Below are 17,137 nucleotides of genomic sequence, written 5' to 3' on the forward strand. Positions count from 1 at the left end.
AACACTGAACTTATGGCCTCTGGTTGTTTCGTATGTAAGCCTGATCATATGATCCCACAACTGTTCTCGCTTCATCTCAGTTCAAAGAATTGAAGAATGTTCAACTGAAGACCTCTTTTAATATAGCTTTGTTACTTTTTGAGTTTGAAGGGAAAAAAATTTAGAAAGCGAAATTCAGCAAAATGGAAGCAAACACAAAAAAACATCAGCTTCCTTCCTGCTGATAGACACATGGTGAGAAAGATAAAACCACGGAGCATTTGGATTGATGTAAATTAAAAATCTGCTGTCCCATTTGCCCCACTTAGAGTTCCCAACCACAGTTGTAGATTTTTGTTTAGATTGTGCAGCACTCATTAAAAACAGCACTGATGCACACTGAGTGTTAGCAGGTCAATCTGCTGGTTGATGTTGTACTTTAAAATTTCAGTTCATATTACAAAGTTTTACATTCACTTTTTCTTGAATAAACACATAAAGAAAAATGTGGTTAAACAACACAAATCCCAAAATATCAACAAGGGTCACCACATTTGTACAAGCAAAACATTATGCACTTGGTGGCAGGCAGCAAGTTTGATTGTGTAAATGCATGAAAAGATGAGTGAGAGATACAGAGAGACAATTTAAAATCCATGAGAGTGAAAGCTTCATGAGAAAGGTTTAGTGTGGGAAAATTGCAAGAAAATATATTTGAAATAAATTTTGAAAAAGCTAATGAAACAGAGCTACAGCTGCACTGATATAACTCAGCATTGTTGGCGTGGTACTAGTAGCATGCTCCCTTTAATCTGGGATTAAAGTTGAATGAGGGCAGAGATGAGCAACGCCATCTTCAAGAATCAAGCACGTGGATCTTAGTGCACTAGAACATGTGACCCTGCAGCTGCATGACAGCTGTTCATATTTGTCCAGACATCTCATCTCTGTGCCACAGAGGTCATCAAAAGAGTATTAAAAAGGGGACAATCAGATATAATATTTTACAAATATAATAATTATTTTTCTATCTATCCATCATCTAGTTGTGTTCCCATTCAGGGTTGGGAATATCTGGAGGCTACATCAACTGTCACAGGACAGCAAACAGATGTGCAGGGCAAATGATTACTGCAGCATTTTTTAAAGGATATAATTGATTAAACTAGATTTAGAAGTTCATGGAAAGTATTAGGACACAATGCAGGCAGTGTCAAATTAGTATATTTTCAAAAAAGAACTATCATGTTATTTTCCTTTTTCATTTGGTTACAAAAAACAATGTTCTCATTTTATTCACGCCAAATCTTATCTCTTCTAGTTCCTTCCTTACTCACTAAATGTACACTGCATTTGCTTTAGCTTAGCTGCTATGGCGTGAACTCATTTTTAGGTCACAAAAGAAAGAAGGTGTTTTTGGCAGACTACTTCAGAAGAGATGTGAAGTGTTGTGCCCTGCACCAAGAAGCTGGTTAAACTTTTACCTGCTGGGTTAATTAGTCCATGTTTCATTAGTGTTAGGAAGGATGTAAAGTGGAATCACACAGAAACAGCTCACTGCACACCAGTGTGTTTTCAAACACTCAGCTGTGAAAGACTGTTACAGGTTTAACGCCTTTGTGGAAAGTGACTGAAATGGCAGAAATGCAAGGACTTCTCCTCATGCTGCTACTTTTCTCAGAAAAGTTTTTGTTGACAAATTCAAAAGGTATGTATATTTTTATGACATTCTTTAATTATGAACAAATCTACGTAAGCAGTGTTTTATAACTGGTGAAATAAATCAAATAAATCACCAGGTAAAAATATGCACACAACTGCATTCATGTTTGCCAATTACTGTGTTATTGCTGTAATTTTCAAAACAAAAATGAAACAAAGAAATACTATTTTGTTTTTGGTGCGAAAGCAAATTCCTCCTTTGTTAAAAATTATAAAATATTGAGTAAAAGCAGCAAAGGCAACATAATATGTCTTCAAAAAGATGACTGAGATTATATTCAAAGGAACTTACAGTACCTTTTCTTTGCATTGTTATATCATAAATACAGGGTAAATGCTCAGCTTTAGCTATCAAAATTATACACTTTCTAGTTTTTTCCAGCAAACTGTGAACACATTTAACTAACATAAAACCTGTGCTCTTAAATCTTTTTAATAACTGTATGTTTTCAGTCTTGTTACCAGACCTGAATGTCACTTGCATCATCCAAGATGACTGTGTCCTGCCATGCAGCTTTAGACCCACAGGGACAGTGGTAATCCACTGGTACAAGCAGCAAATCCCTGTTCACAGCTACTACTACCACAAAGATCAGTTTGGACTCCAAAACAAGCACTTCAGCGGCAGAACGTCGCTTTTCAACTCCCACATCTCTCAAGGCAATGCCTCACTGCTTCTACGGAGGGTTAAAGTTCAGGACAAGGGCAGGTACAAGTGCTACACGAGCACACGCAAAGGCAACCAGGAGATGTTTGTCAACTTGGAGCTAAAAGGTTTGTACCTAAAATTATTTTGCCTGTTTCAGCGTCTTTCTCTGTTGAAATTGATATGATAAACCTTATAAAGGGTCACAATGATTAATTATGTCAAGGCCACTGTGCAAGCAGAATATTTTGCACCTTTTTCCACAATTTTTTTATCAGCTTTGTTGTATTAAGAGAGTTTGTCAATAACTACCCAAACTCTGCATTACCAAAAGAGAGGCATTATACTGTATATAATTAAAGTTCCATGTGCAATATGTGCTAAAACACTGGAGAGCTGATTTTCACTTGGAGGGAAGGTTTAGTGGAAAGCCAACAGTGTGTGTAAAGTTCATGTTGGTTGTCTGCCCCATTAACCCACTGCAAAAGTAGAGAACAAGAGCATTGAAGTGCAGCAGAAAAGCACCATTAAGAGGCGATTAGACTAAAACAGTTGTTCTGTTGAAAGCCGGCGCTGAAACACATCACTAAGCTCTAAGAATAGATTAAATCTTTGTCCACCCTTCTCTGTCTTTCTCCTCGCATTAAAACAGCATTCTGGCTGTTTCTGGCTGCCCTTTCCACAAACTGCACCGTATGACCTGAAAGTTTAGACTGTTTTTCTTCTTCTTCTCACCTAGCTCCCATCCAGTCGGTAACCATGGAGATGAGTGATGAGATGGTCACTTGCACCTCTCACAACATTTACCCCATGCCGCAGGTGACGTGGGCCACGGAGCCCTCCTCAGCTCAGGAGGCTCTGGAAAATTCCACCATCAGGACCACAGATCACAAGGGCCTGCTCACTGTGGAGAGCATGCTGAGAATTGTGGGTAATCTATCCGACCGCACGTATTTTTGCTCTTTCACGTCAGCCGACAGAAACCAGGTGTGGACAGCTTCTCGGAAGAACCAAGGTGCATCCTGCAAACTTTGTCATAAATTAGTCATAAAAAAAACATTTTCATATAAATAACAGGCAATAACACCACATTTCCTTTTGAATTCAGAAAATATAAGTCATAAAGAGGGACACCCACTGTCAATCTCATGCATGGCTCCACACAGTCTTGAGAATTTCTCCCTCACGTGGACCATGTCCTCTCTCACGGAGCAGACTCTGATCTTAAAATACGACAACAGAACAGGACACATGGTCAACCTGTGGGAGGATCAAGCTGTCCTTGACCAGGAGCAGCTTCTGCAAGGAGATGGGTCACTCCTGCTCAGCAGGCCAGACAGTATGGAACACTCTGGAACGTACACCTGTACCTTCTCAAGTTTGCAGAGCAGGCACATTGTTCAGACCAAGGTCAACATCACTGTTGCATTAATAAGTGAGTTTGAGATTTTTCTTTTTTTCTCTGCATTCAGATTGCTGATATCATGTATGCACTGCAGTCAATAAGGAGAGGCATCTTAGTGAAAGAAATGTTTTTCAGGTGTGGACAAAAAGGGACAGCAGAGGTCGTGGTGGAGCACTGCAGCATCCGCAGCTTTCGTGTTGTGCACAATTATTGTAGCTCTACCTCAATGTGCTAGACAAAGAGGTATGTATGCAGTTATGCTCAAAATTATTAACACCTCAGTGGTGACTATGTTTGTTTTAAATAGACTAGCCTGTCTATTTAAAACAGGTCAGTCTTGAAAAGAGACCTTGTGTTTCAGTGAGATTTTACTGCATATATATATATATATATATACAGGTGAAATTTAAAAAAAACAAATGGACGTATGGATATACTGCACTGAAAAAGTACCATAAGCCTGTCTTCAAATGTTCCTCTACGAGTGAAGCCAAGTGTGTCTATTGAGTCAATCGACTTGGAAAATAGCATATATTTGACCACAAGGTGTCACTGTCAGAATCAACACCTTGTCATAATCCAGAAGTTTTTAATTTGAGGGAAAAACTGCAAAGTAACTTTCTGGAGTTTATTAAACAATAATCTGTGTGTACTGAACGGAATAAGTCCAAGTTCAAGGTTTTAAACTTGAATTAAAAATATTAAATGTTAAAACCAGAGTTCATGTACTTTTTTGTTTTTTGCTTTGTTTCATTTTGTTTTTTTAATACAGAACTGGAGGCCAGAAAAGTCTCCACACATTAAATGGAGCTGGGCTTGTTGAAGATGGACTTTGCAAAGATCTAAACTCCTCAACTTCATGCAATGTAGAACAACTTGATGCTGGATGCAATAGGCATTCAGGAGATTTTGAAGTGCATGAGGAACAAAATGATGTCAACAGAGCAGAGAGCTGCAATGGGACTTCAGGGACAGATTCTGACCATGTCTAAATGTTTTGAAAAGAATGGTATAAAAACACTGGGCCTAAACTTTATTTAACAGAAACAAGGCCCACACTTCAGATTTGAAGCGCACTAGCAACTGGTTGTAAAGAAACAAGAAGGCTTATTTCAATGAGATCCATCCAGTTGAGACAGATGATTCTTGGGATTATTTATTGTTGTACCTTTCAGTTTATAGTAAAATATAGTAAATAAAAAGTGTGTCTTTATGTTATTAAAATCTGTACTTTTTCCTGTACTCTATAAAATAAAAATAAACATCTATTGCTTTTTGAGTATGGGGCTAATAGTATTGTCACAAACAATTTTCTTGTGATAGAGGGTTTTGTTTTATAAATTCTGAAAAATGTGGCATGCTTTTGAATTTTAACCTCCTTTACTTTGATACTATAAAATACAATCCAATACAAGAGGTCACCAAATTAGAGTACAAAAGTGTTATAGGTGCATTGTTCCTGTTTGATCCTCTTTAATCCAACTTTGACTTGATGAAACAGTTTGCCTAGAAAGTCCAATTGCTTTGGTGCAGGTATGAATGTGTCATTGGACTCTGCTGCAAACTAAGAAAAGCAAATTTGCCAGCCCTTTCTTTCGCTGATGCCGTTTCCAGAGCAACTTCTGTGCAGTTCAAGATGACACGGACATTTGGAGAGAACTTCAGAAATTTCTGAGGCATACTGGCTTTTACCTTCTCACGACTAATCCACAGGTTGATGGAAGAGAACACAATGAAGAGGTAGTTGGCCCAGGTGATGGTCACTCGGCTGACAGTAGCTATGCTGACTTGAAACATGTCAGCTATGAGCTGCTCCTTCATGCCCACTGCTGCCCTGAATGAGAACATCAGGAACTCGTCAATCAGAGGCCTGCAGCAGGCAGGGCTGGCTTCAGCACATGCTTCCTCTCCAAGTTTCTGTGCTCTGGTCCAGCACACCAGGCGTGATGCAGAGGGAGCAATGGACTCCCAGAAGATCCGGAACACACATTCAGATGGAAATTTGGGGTAGAACCGGATCTGGTCATCAGAGGCACAGTAGCGGCTAAAAAGTGTGGCAGACAAATCCACTTTTTGAAGTCTGGCCTCCAACTCCTTAATATAATCCAGAGCTTCATCAAGTGCACCTGTAAAACCACAAAATAAAATAGCAAAACCTACGGTTAGCAATAAGTTTTAATTATATATTTGAAATATTACTTCTGTGAAGATCAATACATGTTGTGAGTCGGAGCAGCTATTGACTTAATCTCTCCACAAAATACATAACCTCATAATTTCATTATTATGTGATAATAATAATAATAATATAGCAACAGTTATATTTTACTGAAATTATCTTACATGGAAAATACACTGCTCAAAAAAAAAACTAAAGGGAACACTCAAATAACACATCCTAGATCTGAATGAGTGAAATAAATATGAAAATAATTTCCACCTGTTGTCTATTCCATTTGCACAACAGCAGGTGATATTGATTGTCAATCAGTGTTGATTTACTTGGAGTTATATTGTGTTGTTTGAGTGATCCCTTTATTTTTTTTGAGCAGTATATATACAATGTACCATCTTTTACCTGCGGGTGGATGTGCCGTGTTGTCATGGTTCGCAGTAGCATCTTCAGCCTGGCTAGCTTTCTGAGAGGACAAACTGCCGTTTCTTCGCCCTCTCGAAAGCAGACTCATTGCCGGTGCAGTGAAGTTATTCCAGGCAAACAGGGAAGGAACAGCTCCACTTTTAAGGCGGCTGGTGGTGGATCCGCTAACAAAATCATCCGGTGTGAAGTGGCGGCTACATACCAAAGTGCTCCCCGTCTTTATGCAAAAGTCCGGACCTTCATCTCTTCTGATCGTCTGGATCCACTGCCTCCGTTGGTCCGGGTTCGTCGGGAACGCAAGATAAGGCGGTTTTCTTGCCCCACATAAATAACCAGGGACTGAACAAAAACAACTGCGCCGAGACTGAGCCATTTTCCTAGCCTTTCAATGCTAACGCTATAGCCACCGGAAGTTGTCCAACCCCACATCCGCCCCGGCCCCGCGCATGCGCACATCCGTCCGGGACCCGCGCATGCGCACATCCGTCCGGGCCCGGCGGGGCGGGGGCCGCGGACCGGAAATCGCTCCAAAACAGGAAGTACACTACAGCACGGGGTATTCTGGGTAAATACAACCAAAACAATAGCTTTCCACCATTGCCGGGGAAAATGGCTCGTGGTCAGACATGGAGTGAAGAGGAGGTAAAGACCCTCATAAAAATATGGTCAGACGAAAATGTATTGCAATTACTGCTGACTACTCACAAAAACAAACAGGTTTTCAAGCTAATTAGTGGGGACATGGAGGCTCTGGGGTTCCCCCGCACAGCGTCACAATGCCGCACCAAGGTAAAAAAACTTCGCCAACAATACGTAAAAATACGCAACATGCTTAGGAACAACTGCAGCGCTGACGACGCGAAGGAGCAGTTTCCCTGGTATGATGAACTGGATGCCATGCTTGGCAGTCTGCCGATAAGCAGCCAGTATGTTTTGGATTCCTGCAAGGAAGAGCCTCTGTCGCCATCCAGCCTGGAGCCGAGCGACTCCGAATCCACAACGCAGGACCAGGACTCGGAAAGAAGGAGTAAGTATGTAACCAAACCAAGTGAGAAAAACTACTTTAACGTTAAGCTCTATTAAAAACGAGCAGTCACATCTTGCCAGTTTTGCGGTTATTTGTCATGAACACAGACTCTTGAATGAATATAACTGTGGTGATTTGTTTGTAACATTTTAATTAAGCAGATAAAAGTGGCGCCGACATTAAAGTTGAAGAGCCGCCCATCACAATCTCCCTGCTGGATGAAGAAAGGAGCCCACCAGAAGTGGCTGTACCCGGCGCTCAGAAAAGAAAGCGAGATACAAAGACTGATAAGTTTGAGAAAATGTTTGTGAGCTATCTGGATGAGAAGAGAAAAATGGATGAGGCTGAATGCGAAAGAATGAAGCAGGAGCAAGCCTCTTTTGAGAACTTCTTAAAAATGCAGCAAGAAGCTGAAGAAAGGCGTTTCCAGTTAATGCAAGAGCAGCAGAAGGCCAACAGTGAGATGTTCTTTCAGATGATGTCTAGTTTCCTTCATGCTGCAGTTCCCCAATCCATGACTCCATCTACCCTGCAGCAGTCGATGGCCCCTCCTCCAGTCACACCTCCATTGTGCCCCTTTCCACTTACTCACCACACTGCAAACTCATCTTTGTTCAATGGCCATCAGCCATTGAACAATGCAGAGATGGCAACCACATCTCTGCATTCAACATCTTCTGATTCTGGTGACGTCAACAGAGATGTCTTGGAGTTTAGTTCATAATATTGAAAAAAGGCCAAATTACTCTTTTGTGATGGTATCTGTTAACTGTTTTATTATATCAAAACAGTTTGAATGACCCATGTAAAAGTTATTCAAAGATACATATTTTATTTTTTAGAAGAATGTGAATAAAAAGGGTGAGCATTCAATGTTGGACTATTGTGTTCCAATAAAAACAAAGGATGAGCAAATTGTCTTTATTTTCCTACAAATCTTGAAACATAATCACCTGTCCAAAATAAAGTTACAAAACTATGTTTTGAAATCTAAAAAAGTACAAAATTGTGTTAAAAAAAACAAAAAACAAACAACACTCATTTACAAAATTTTTACTGTGCCAGGTATGCACACAGAGCATCCCTAATTTGGACCCCATTGTTGGGTGGAGGGTCAATCTCTGAGTCCACAAAATCATCCATATTATCTGCAGGCTCTTCATCTACGCACTCCTCATTGGCAGTTTCACAATAATTATGTAAAATGCAACAGGCTGATATTATGTGACTAACAAAGGAAATGTGGGCATCACACCTCTTGAGAAGGCACCTCCAGCGGCCCCTCAGTCGTCCAAACGCCCTTTCGACAGTCATTCTAGCCTGACTGAGTCTATAGTTGAAGTTTACCTGTGGTTGTGTTAAACCGTTCCCCTCTGGAAATGGTTTCACCAACCAAGGCCGTAGTGGGTATGCAGCATCTCCGAGAATGTGTAGGGGTACGTCCACATTGTTCAGTCTTTCTATCCAACCTGGGAACAGTGTCCCATTTTCACCTCTACTATACAATGAAGAGTTGACTAAAACCCTTGCGTCACTAACTTTTCCTGGAGAGCCCACATTAATATCCCAGAATTTCATTTTGTTGTCTACCACACCCTGCAGAATAACAGAGTATGCATTTTTCCTGTTGTAATAGTCAACAGGATTCTCATCCGGTGCCATAATGCTGATATGAGTCCCATCAATTGCACCTGCAACCTGGGGTAACGCCCATTGATCCCTGAAGCCCTGGACAATAACCATAAGCTCTGCCTCTGAAGGGGTTTTTATATACAGAGATTTCATTTCCACGTTAATAGCAGTAACAACCTGTTGTGTGACACAACAGGCTGTAGAAATGCCAATGCCAAATAGGTGGGAGATGACGCGATACTCCAGATTTGTTGCAAGCCTCCACAGACATATTGCAACCCGCAGCTCAACATGAAGTGGACTACGAAAGTTAGTGTGCTGTCGTGTCAAACGTGGTCGGAGGATGTCACAAAGATGCAGAAAGGAGGTCTTTGTCATCCTGAAGTTTTTTTTCCAATCCACTTCATCCCAGGAGCTGCTAACGGCTTCCCACCAAGTTGATGGACGTGGCTGAACCCATATGGTCCTACAGAGACAAAAATACAAAAAACATAAGTAGTAATTCCCTATTTCTTACATTATTAACAATGGAAAAAAGTCATTTCACATTAATTTGAAGGTTTCACTTTGCAAATATCTAAATAACAGATTAACAATACAACATGTTAAAAACAATAATAATAGTTATATGTTCAATTTATTTATCCATTCATTATCTGAACAGATTTATGCTTGCAGGATCGTGAAGGGATCTGGTGGCTATCTTCAGTGGCCAGTAAGTGAGCAGGGTACAAATTAAGTCAATAAATTCAATTCAGTTACAATAAATGACATCTGGAGGTACTTTACAAAAAAGTATTTTTCAATTCAATCACTATACATTCCAGTTAATCCTACTTAACAGAAAATTAAGCTCAGTTAATTGCTAAAATTAGTTTCCAAAGTTTCCCCGGAAACCTCAAATAGGAGAACAAGACATTCGAATTTGCTGTTGAATGTTATGTGTATTGTTTCCAAATGACATCACCCCTCCTCCATCAAGATGGTCTGTCGCCATCTTGATAATATGAAAACAGTTTTCTACTTCATTGATTGCAGATAAGAGAACCACAATGCTTGAATATTTTTGGATTCAAGAATGCAAAAACAAAGGCAATGAAAGAATAAAGAGAAGTTTTCATTACATCCTGTGAAATATAATGCACCGATTACATTTTACCGATTTCGCCAGGTAATTTATTGGCACCAATTTTTCTCATTTTGGGCCGATCTTATCGGTCTCACTAAAAAACTAAAATTAACCGCAGTCCTCTTCTGTGAAGGTTTTTTTTACTGATATAACTTCTGCACGTTTAGTTAATCATCACCTCACTTTTAACAACTTTCTCGCTTTACTCAGTGACATTCAGACAAAAAGGAAGTGGATATCGGCCAGAATCGGAATGGCCTTTTTAAAAATCGGCAAACGGCCTGAAAACTGCAATCGGTGCAAAACTGTAACTCAGTTGGTCAAAAGTATATTGAACAGCTTGTTTAACATAAACAAGCCTTGGCGTTTCCGGGTTTGCGTACTTCCGGTCCGGTGTTGCGGAAACTATCTTGTTTGATGTTGGATAACAGATTCAATAAGTTACTTTTGATATGTGTGACGTCACTGAGCAACAATTTTAATGAAAGTACTCAAATCTTGTACCTCTGTTGACGTCTGAAAAAGGCGGACATGATCATCGCCACCATTAAGTTGGATGCGCGTCGCTTCATGCGGAGCCGTTTCATCCGCCTTGCGTGAAAATAAACCTTCTGCGTGACCTTCTGCCTCATCTTCCACTCATGCTGAGCCCACTGCAGAAAAATGTTTGTTTGGCACATTTGCCAGCGACAAAACAGAAATCCTAAAACCGCTAGAATCTGATGTCGCTCCATTTTTGATTACAAATAAAGACAGTTGCGCGCGGCGTCTTCTTCGGGGTTTTTGCGTGGTTTCCTTTAGCAGTTCTTGGTGCAGCGCCTCCAGAGGCGAAGGAGTAAATAGGTTGACAGTGCTGTGTGAATGTGAACCGCACCAGCTGAAAATGTGACAGATATTGCCATTTAAGGGTGTATTCACAGTCCCCAGTAGAACCATCTATATAGTGGAAGAGGCTGCATGAACAGGACACGAACCTTTACATCTACCTAAACCGACTGAGTGGTTAAGATCAGAGAATAATATGTTAGAATGATCCATTTGGACTTAAATTAATTGAAGGTATATGGCAAGATTAAAAATGTAAGTTTCCAGAAGAACTCGATCCAATTCATACATCAATTTAAAGTGACAAACTTAAGCAAGTTTGTTACTTTAAACAAATTTGTTCAAAGTTTGTTTAAAGTGACAAACTATGACATAAATTATTGACGTCATAGTTTGCGTCAGTGGTGAAGCATCTATAAGGTGTCTGTTGTGCATTTTATTTGCAGCAGTTTTACAACAGTTATTACTAATTTAAAAATTAGGCACAGATTGTCACAATAAACAGAGCAAATTAAATGGTCTTCACAAACAAACGATGGCTACCCTGTAATTACAACGTCTCTGGTTTAGCAAAGACTCAAACAGCTTGTTTTGCGGTTTCAAGCTGACCTTAGCCAATTTCCTTCCCAAACTGAGATTGGCCATCTAAATTTAATCTGTAAGCATCTCTGACACGGGTCACGTTATGCTAATTAAGCCTTGAGCAACTGTAAGAACTGCTTTGTGGAGCCATGCATCTTTTAGGGACAATTTTCCAACTGCATGAGGATGGAAAAGAGAGGTATAGTTGAAGAAATGAATGAAAAAGAAATCACTAAGGCTTAAGGACATTTGAAAGAACACTAACAAAACCTTCCCATAAGTTCTATTGTTTTGTGTGTGTGTGGGTGTGTGTGGATGAGCGGCACACATTAAACTTTTTGCGCTATGACTCAGACTTCCCTACAATTACAAGAGGCGATCATACAATCCCGACTGCAATCTAACACAAATCTTCCCACACACTCCTCTCTTCTCTTCCTTATTTCCCCTCTTCTACGCTGAATTCTTTTACATATGGTTTTAGTCTGCATATTAAAAAGCACATGAAACAAACTGGCAACTTTCAAATCATGGCATTTTTCGATGTTTTTGAACAGGAAGTTGTGTAACATTCCAACGCTCTGTGACAATTAAACCTTTGTTTTAACAATAAATTTAGCGTCCCGTTACATTTTTTGCTCTCCTGCAGTTGTAAAGAGAGCTCGGCTGGTCAGGGTTGAGTGTGTGTGTGTTTTAATGACAAAGACCCCAGCTCTGTATCTGGAAGTAATCATCTCGTCAAGGCTGCGCTCCACAACCCCCTCCCTATGATGTAATTGGAGGGGTTTTTTTGCATGAGGCTTCATGGAGGTTTTAGGGGATTTTTCTGAAAGTTACTTTTCATTCATTCTGATTGCTTGTTGTTACCAAAAGAAGATAAGAAGAGGTTAAATTAGCAGGTCTGCTTTATGTTGTATATCCCTCTGGTATTTTGGGGGTGTTTTTACCCTCCGTCTGTAGTCTGGGGGAGCGAGGTTGGCCCTGATTCAAACACAGCAACAGGGGCCTCTACCCGCCTCCATATATACTGCTGAAACAACAGTCTAACATCAAGTATTGCAGACACCTTTTCCCCCTTAAACACAATGTGGGAGGGCTCCACTGTGTGGTAAAAGTCTGGCAAAGATCTTATTTGTCTGCAGATTAAAAACACTCAGAAACTGTTGACAGAAGATTTGGTTTAGATAGTGAATTTGAAAACGACGGATGGACTCTGTCACAAGACGTGTGCACATTTGCAGTAATTCACTCAGCGTCTCTGTGCTGGAATATGATCTAACAGTCACATGATATCGATCAGTGCGAGGTTAGAGGTCAGAACTAGATGTTTAGAGGAACAACATCTCTTAGTAGGAGAGATTAAATGTTGATACCTCCTAAAAATCTCTACATATTTTGATAATGCTACTTCTTAGTCCTTTTCTTCCTGCTTATTTTTGTTGTGGTTTATGAGTGATTCCCTGCGCAACCAGAGAGGGGCAGCAGCTGTGCCTCCTCCAGGAAAGTAAACACACCCGCTGTCTCCCCTCTCACTCCCCTCCTGGAGAGGAAAATCTCAGCAGAGAGTTGAAGGTGGGAGGGGAAAGGGTCTCCTGTCTGATCCTTTGTCATGGGAAGACTTTCCTCTGCTGCTTCAGAGCAGAGAGGCAGGCAGAAAGAGGACCTGAGCTTCAAAACTTAATAAGCGGCCAGCAGAGGATTTTAAACTATGTAAACTTGAGGTCAGTGTTTGTTTGTTTTTTGTTTGTGTGTTTTTCACCCCTTTCATTACATATAAATTCATTATTTTCTGATCAATCTTTTGATTGAGACAGTGATGGTCCTGGAAAGTGACAGAGTTGTATCAGATTTCATGTTAGGTTGCTCTGCTCTGCACTGTTTATATTAGAGCGAGGTTCACAGCTGCCACCAAATGTGTTTGGAATGTAAAACACTGCAGAAGAAATGAGCTGAATTTGATTATGGTATAAATTATGCACAGGGTTGGGTTTCAGAGATTTTTGCAAGAAATGTGCAAAAGGTCACAAAAATAAATTTTGATCCAATTTGATGATTAAAAAATCTCTATGGTTTCTCCTTCATGACCACTGCATAGCTACATAACAAAACAGTGTTGTGGAAATTTATTTGGATTACATTGCATGCAGTTAAATTATAAGCATTTCACAAGTGAATATTTATGTTTATTTAACTGCAAATGAATTTGAAACATAAACAAAAACTATTGCATTCTCTACATACTTATTTAGTCAAATACTTCAATATGACATTGACACAAATCTGTCTGTCCACTCAACTCTTCTGTGCCCATAGTACTAAATGCACTATTTTTTTTATGTATCAGGTATTTGTTTTGAAAGTGTTAGCTTCACCAACACTACTATTTGTTACTTTGTGTCATTTTTATCTCTGGAAACTGTATATTAAATTTGTACACATCAGAATTTTGCGAATAGTTTCAGATTTTTTTTTTTTTTTTTTTTTTTGTGAAGCATTGACCTGGCGTTGCCAACAATTGCCAAGATAATTGTTGGCAATTATCTTTGAGAACCATCCCACAGGTAACAGGAAGAACAGCATATATAAAATGTGCTCTGTCCTTCCTGCGTTAAGCCGATATTAATTATTTATATAAGGAACAGACATAACATTACGCCATGTGTGCAAGAAAGCAGTCACAGGAGCTTACTATTATTTTAAAGACAAACATTAATTGTCCTGAGGTGAGAAATTAGTGCTGTTAGCACACCTAGCATCACAAATACAACAGTGTCCATGTTTATGCCTTAAAGAATGTCAAACCTTATTTTAACTCTGAGATTTACAAATGTTTGCCAGATTTCTAAATTCATCATGCTCCACATGTTGCAATAGGCCAAGGCTTCACTGTCTCATCTTAGACATCTCATCTCACTCTGGCTTTATTAGTTTTGAGCTAAGGACAAAACTGAATTAACACAATTTCCTTTTGAATATCTTCATAATTTTTTCTTTTCTTGCCTTCTCCATCTTTGGTTCTCTGATATTGAAACTAGCTAACTTTGAGTTTTCTTTCTTTAATAAGAACATTAACAAAAGAGTGTTTCTGTTTAAAGTTGTACTATTCACAATTGATCCAGTTCTATTGACCAGCTCTTTATTTTAAATAATAGAAATCAAGTTGCAGTTGTGTATTTATTTGCTGTGTGTCTTGCAGTTGCACACACAAGTTGGTGTTTTGGTACTCTGAGTGAGGTGGAGGACAGACACAAGGGGAGGAGCACAGTGTGTATTTATTTGATATATAAACATGGTATATATAAATAAAGATTTTATGCAGCAAATATTGTTAAAATCATCTCAGTTGTCTATACTGCCTACATGTAAATGTCTGGGACACTGTGGTCTAAAGAAAAAAAAAGAGAATTTCAAGAAAGAGACAAGTGACAAAAGTGACAAGTGATAAAATGGCAAGTCTGAACCAAAGAAAACGCATCTGCATGACAAAGTAAAAGTGATATTTGCTTGAAAAATATTTCATTCAAGTCTCAAGCAAAAGTATAACAGTTTTTTTTAATCTATTTAAAAGAAACAGATTCACAAGATTTGACTCTCTGCAAAATGCTTTAAACCAACACTGTTTCAGTTTCTGCGATCCAGTAGTGACTCTGTATGGTCCACTCTTTTACTGGAAAATTGCTTATGCATTTTCAACTTCTAAAGTTTTTCCATCTGTTATTCTTTTCTTAGCATGGAAATGTAATTGTAAAACAATTATTGAGAAATGCAAATTGACTGCGGTTTGGGCTTTACTCAATGTAGAAATACTTTTCTTCCCACACGTTAGATGAAAGCTATCTTATCAAAGGGCATTTCTCAAACTCTTTACATGTGCACCACCCTGCTGACCTAAAATGTGAGTGACGGACCAAACACCCTCTGCCTGTGATTTGAAGTGGGTGGATGGAGGGAGTTCACCCCCTCTCTCTTTTTCTTGGAGGTCTGGAGAATGAACTCATGCTGACTGGATGCTTGACGGTGTAAGAGGATACCCTGTTTCCTGTTGGCGCTCTCTCCAGACAGCAAGACTAGAAACTCTCAGATCAGCCATCTCTGTCTTTCTGTGTGCTGTGTGTGAGTGAATGCTGTCTGTGGATTCAGGAACAAGTCATGTCTGATTTATTAAAAATAATGGTCTTGGGTCTCTGGAACTAATTACATCGTCATTTACTAAAAATGCAAACCTGAAATGATGACCACTCATATATGACCAAAAGTTGTAATTTGTATTTTTTAAGGATACTTGAGATAACATTCTTTGCCAATTTTACTGCAAAAATCATTATGTCACTATTGTCACGAATTCAAATCTAAAGGTAAGGAGTGAAGTGAAAGAACCAACAGAACAATAAATTGCGTAATTGTCAGCAGACCAATTAAAACTGCTTTTCAAGATTTTATTGGGAAAACAGGCTAGACCAAAACTAAACCCTGTTTTAATACTCATTCCTTTGGAAAGTTTTTTTCTCCCCCTTTTTCTCTAAAATATGCACATCTGGAATATCAGATGGACTTCAGGCACTGTTTTTTTGTTGTTTTATTTTGTATTTTCAAAGGCAAATTGATGAGGGGACCTTATTTCATATATTCCCTTCATTGATAAAAACAAAGTTGTTGATAAGTATTGCAGAAATAGTGCTGTAACAAGTCAATAAGTAATAAGAAAATGATTAATCTCAATTTTTGAGTATTTTATAGCATTCTAAGGTTTTTGAGAGTTTCATAAAATTTCATAACATAACATTTATCTCATCAACCATATGTTTATTTTTCACTTCACCAATATTATGGTAAAGTGGTGTTTAGTAAATGTCTCTCATGTTGACTGAAATGTATGTATATGTTGATGCAACATCAACATGCATGTAGCATCGTTAGCGACAGACATGTGTGTCAAGGGTGCAGATTAGTGTTGCCATGTCTCGACTGCCAGCAAGCATTTGTGGTCACTAGTAATGAGTATTTTTCACTGCGATGGAATTTCGCACCACTTTTCTCTGTGAAATGGAGGGCTTTTGAGCATGAATGCCCTGTTTACAACCTCTCTTAGATTTTGATGTCCAGATATTCTCCTTTAGGAGTTTCAGAAAGCAAAATTCTTGGTTCAGGTCATTGTCCACCTTTCCGTACGACATTCATTTTCTGAAATGCCATCTTAACTTCCAAAACCATTAAGATTTATCTCATCAACCTATATATTTATTTGGAGGTCATCAAGAGAAATGTGATATGAGCTTTTGTGTTCTTTTTGGTAAAAATATATTTTTGTCTTGGTTCTGCCCAACCTGTTATTGTTTAGCAAAAGGCTGAAGTAATCAATTTTATTTTATATTATGTTGGATTTCTAATGTCTATTAGGTTTTGAGACTTATAAACATTCTTGGTGTTGTCAGACAGCTTTTTAGTGAGTTTGTTTTCAAGCCTTGTTGAGGTTAATTGGTTTAAATAGAAAAAAAACACAGGTGGCCAGCAACCTTCATCTGCTGCTGATAAACAGGTTTATCACAGGTTTATTTAATGATGATAACAATAGCTTTTCACATAGGGACAGA

The 17,137-nt window shown here is 38.9% G+C and overlaps 2 protein-coding genes across 2 annotated transcripts; one reads left to right on the top strand and one right to left on the bottom strand.

Annotated features, from left to right (window-relative positions):
• Positions 1-6,918: 6,918 nt before the first annotated feature.
• Positions 6,919-8,251, top strand: LOC129368550 (uncharacterized). Its single transcript, XM_055043584.1, has 2 exons — positions 6,919-7,378; positions 7,537-8,251. The coding sequence occupies exons 1-2, from the start codon at positions 6,961-6,963 to the stop codon at positions 8,100-8,102; spliced, it is 984 nt and encodes a 327-aa protein (XP_054899559.1). The 5' UTR covers positions 6,919-6,960; the 3' UTR covers positions 8,103-8,251.
• A 587-nt stretch (positions 8,252-8,838) lies between these two features.
• Positions 8,839-10,855, bottom strand: LOC129368763 (uncharacterized). Its single transcript, XM_055043873.1, has 3 exons — positions 10,644-10,855; positions 8,969-9,476; positions 8,839-8,847 (listed from the first exon to the last, which is right to left on the bottom strand). The coding sequence occupies exons 1-3, from the start codon at positions 10,817-10,819 to the stop codon at positions 8,839-8,841; spliced, it is 693 nt and encodes a 230-aa protein (XP_054899848.1). The 5' UTR covers positions 10,820-10,855.
• Positions 10,856-17,137: the final 6,282 nt, after the last annotated feature.

This window comes from Poeciliopsis prolifica, unplaced genomic scaffold (assembly GCF_027474105.1).
Source record: "Poeciliopsis prolifica strain line A6 unplaced genomic scaffold, Auburn_PproV2 SCAFFOLD019, whole genome shotgun sequence".
Taxonomy (NCBI): Eukaryota; Metazoa; Chordata; class Actinopteri; order Cyprinodontiformes; family Poeciliidae; genus Poeciliopsis; species Poeciliopsis prolifica.

Coding starts and splice junctions, on each gene's coding strand:
- LOC129368763 (XM_055043873.1), bottom strand. CDS start 10,819: ATGTGCCAAACAAACATTTTTCTGCAGTGGGCTCAGCATGAGTGGAAG. Junction 9,477..10,643: donor TTTTTCAGACGTCAACAGAG/GTACAAGATTTG, acceptor TTGTCTCTGTAG/GACCATATGGGTTCAGCCAC.
- LOC129368550 (XM_055043584.1), top strand. CDS start 6,961: ATGGCTCGTGGTCAGACATGGAGTGAAGAGGAGGTAAAGACCCTCATA. Junction 7,379..7,536: donor CCAGGACTCGGAAAGAAGGA/GTAAGTATGTAA, acceptor ATTTTAATTAAG/CAGATAAAAGTGGCGCCGAC.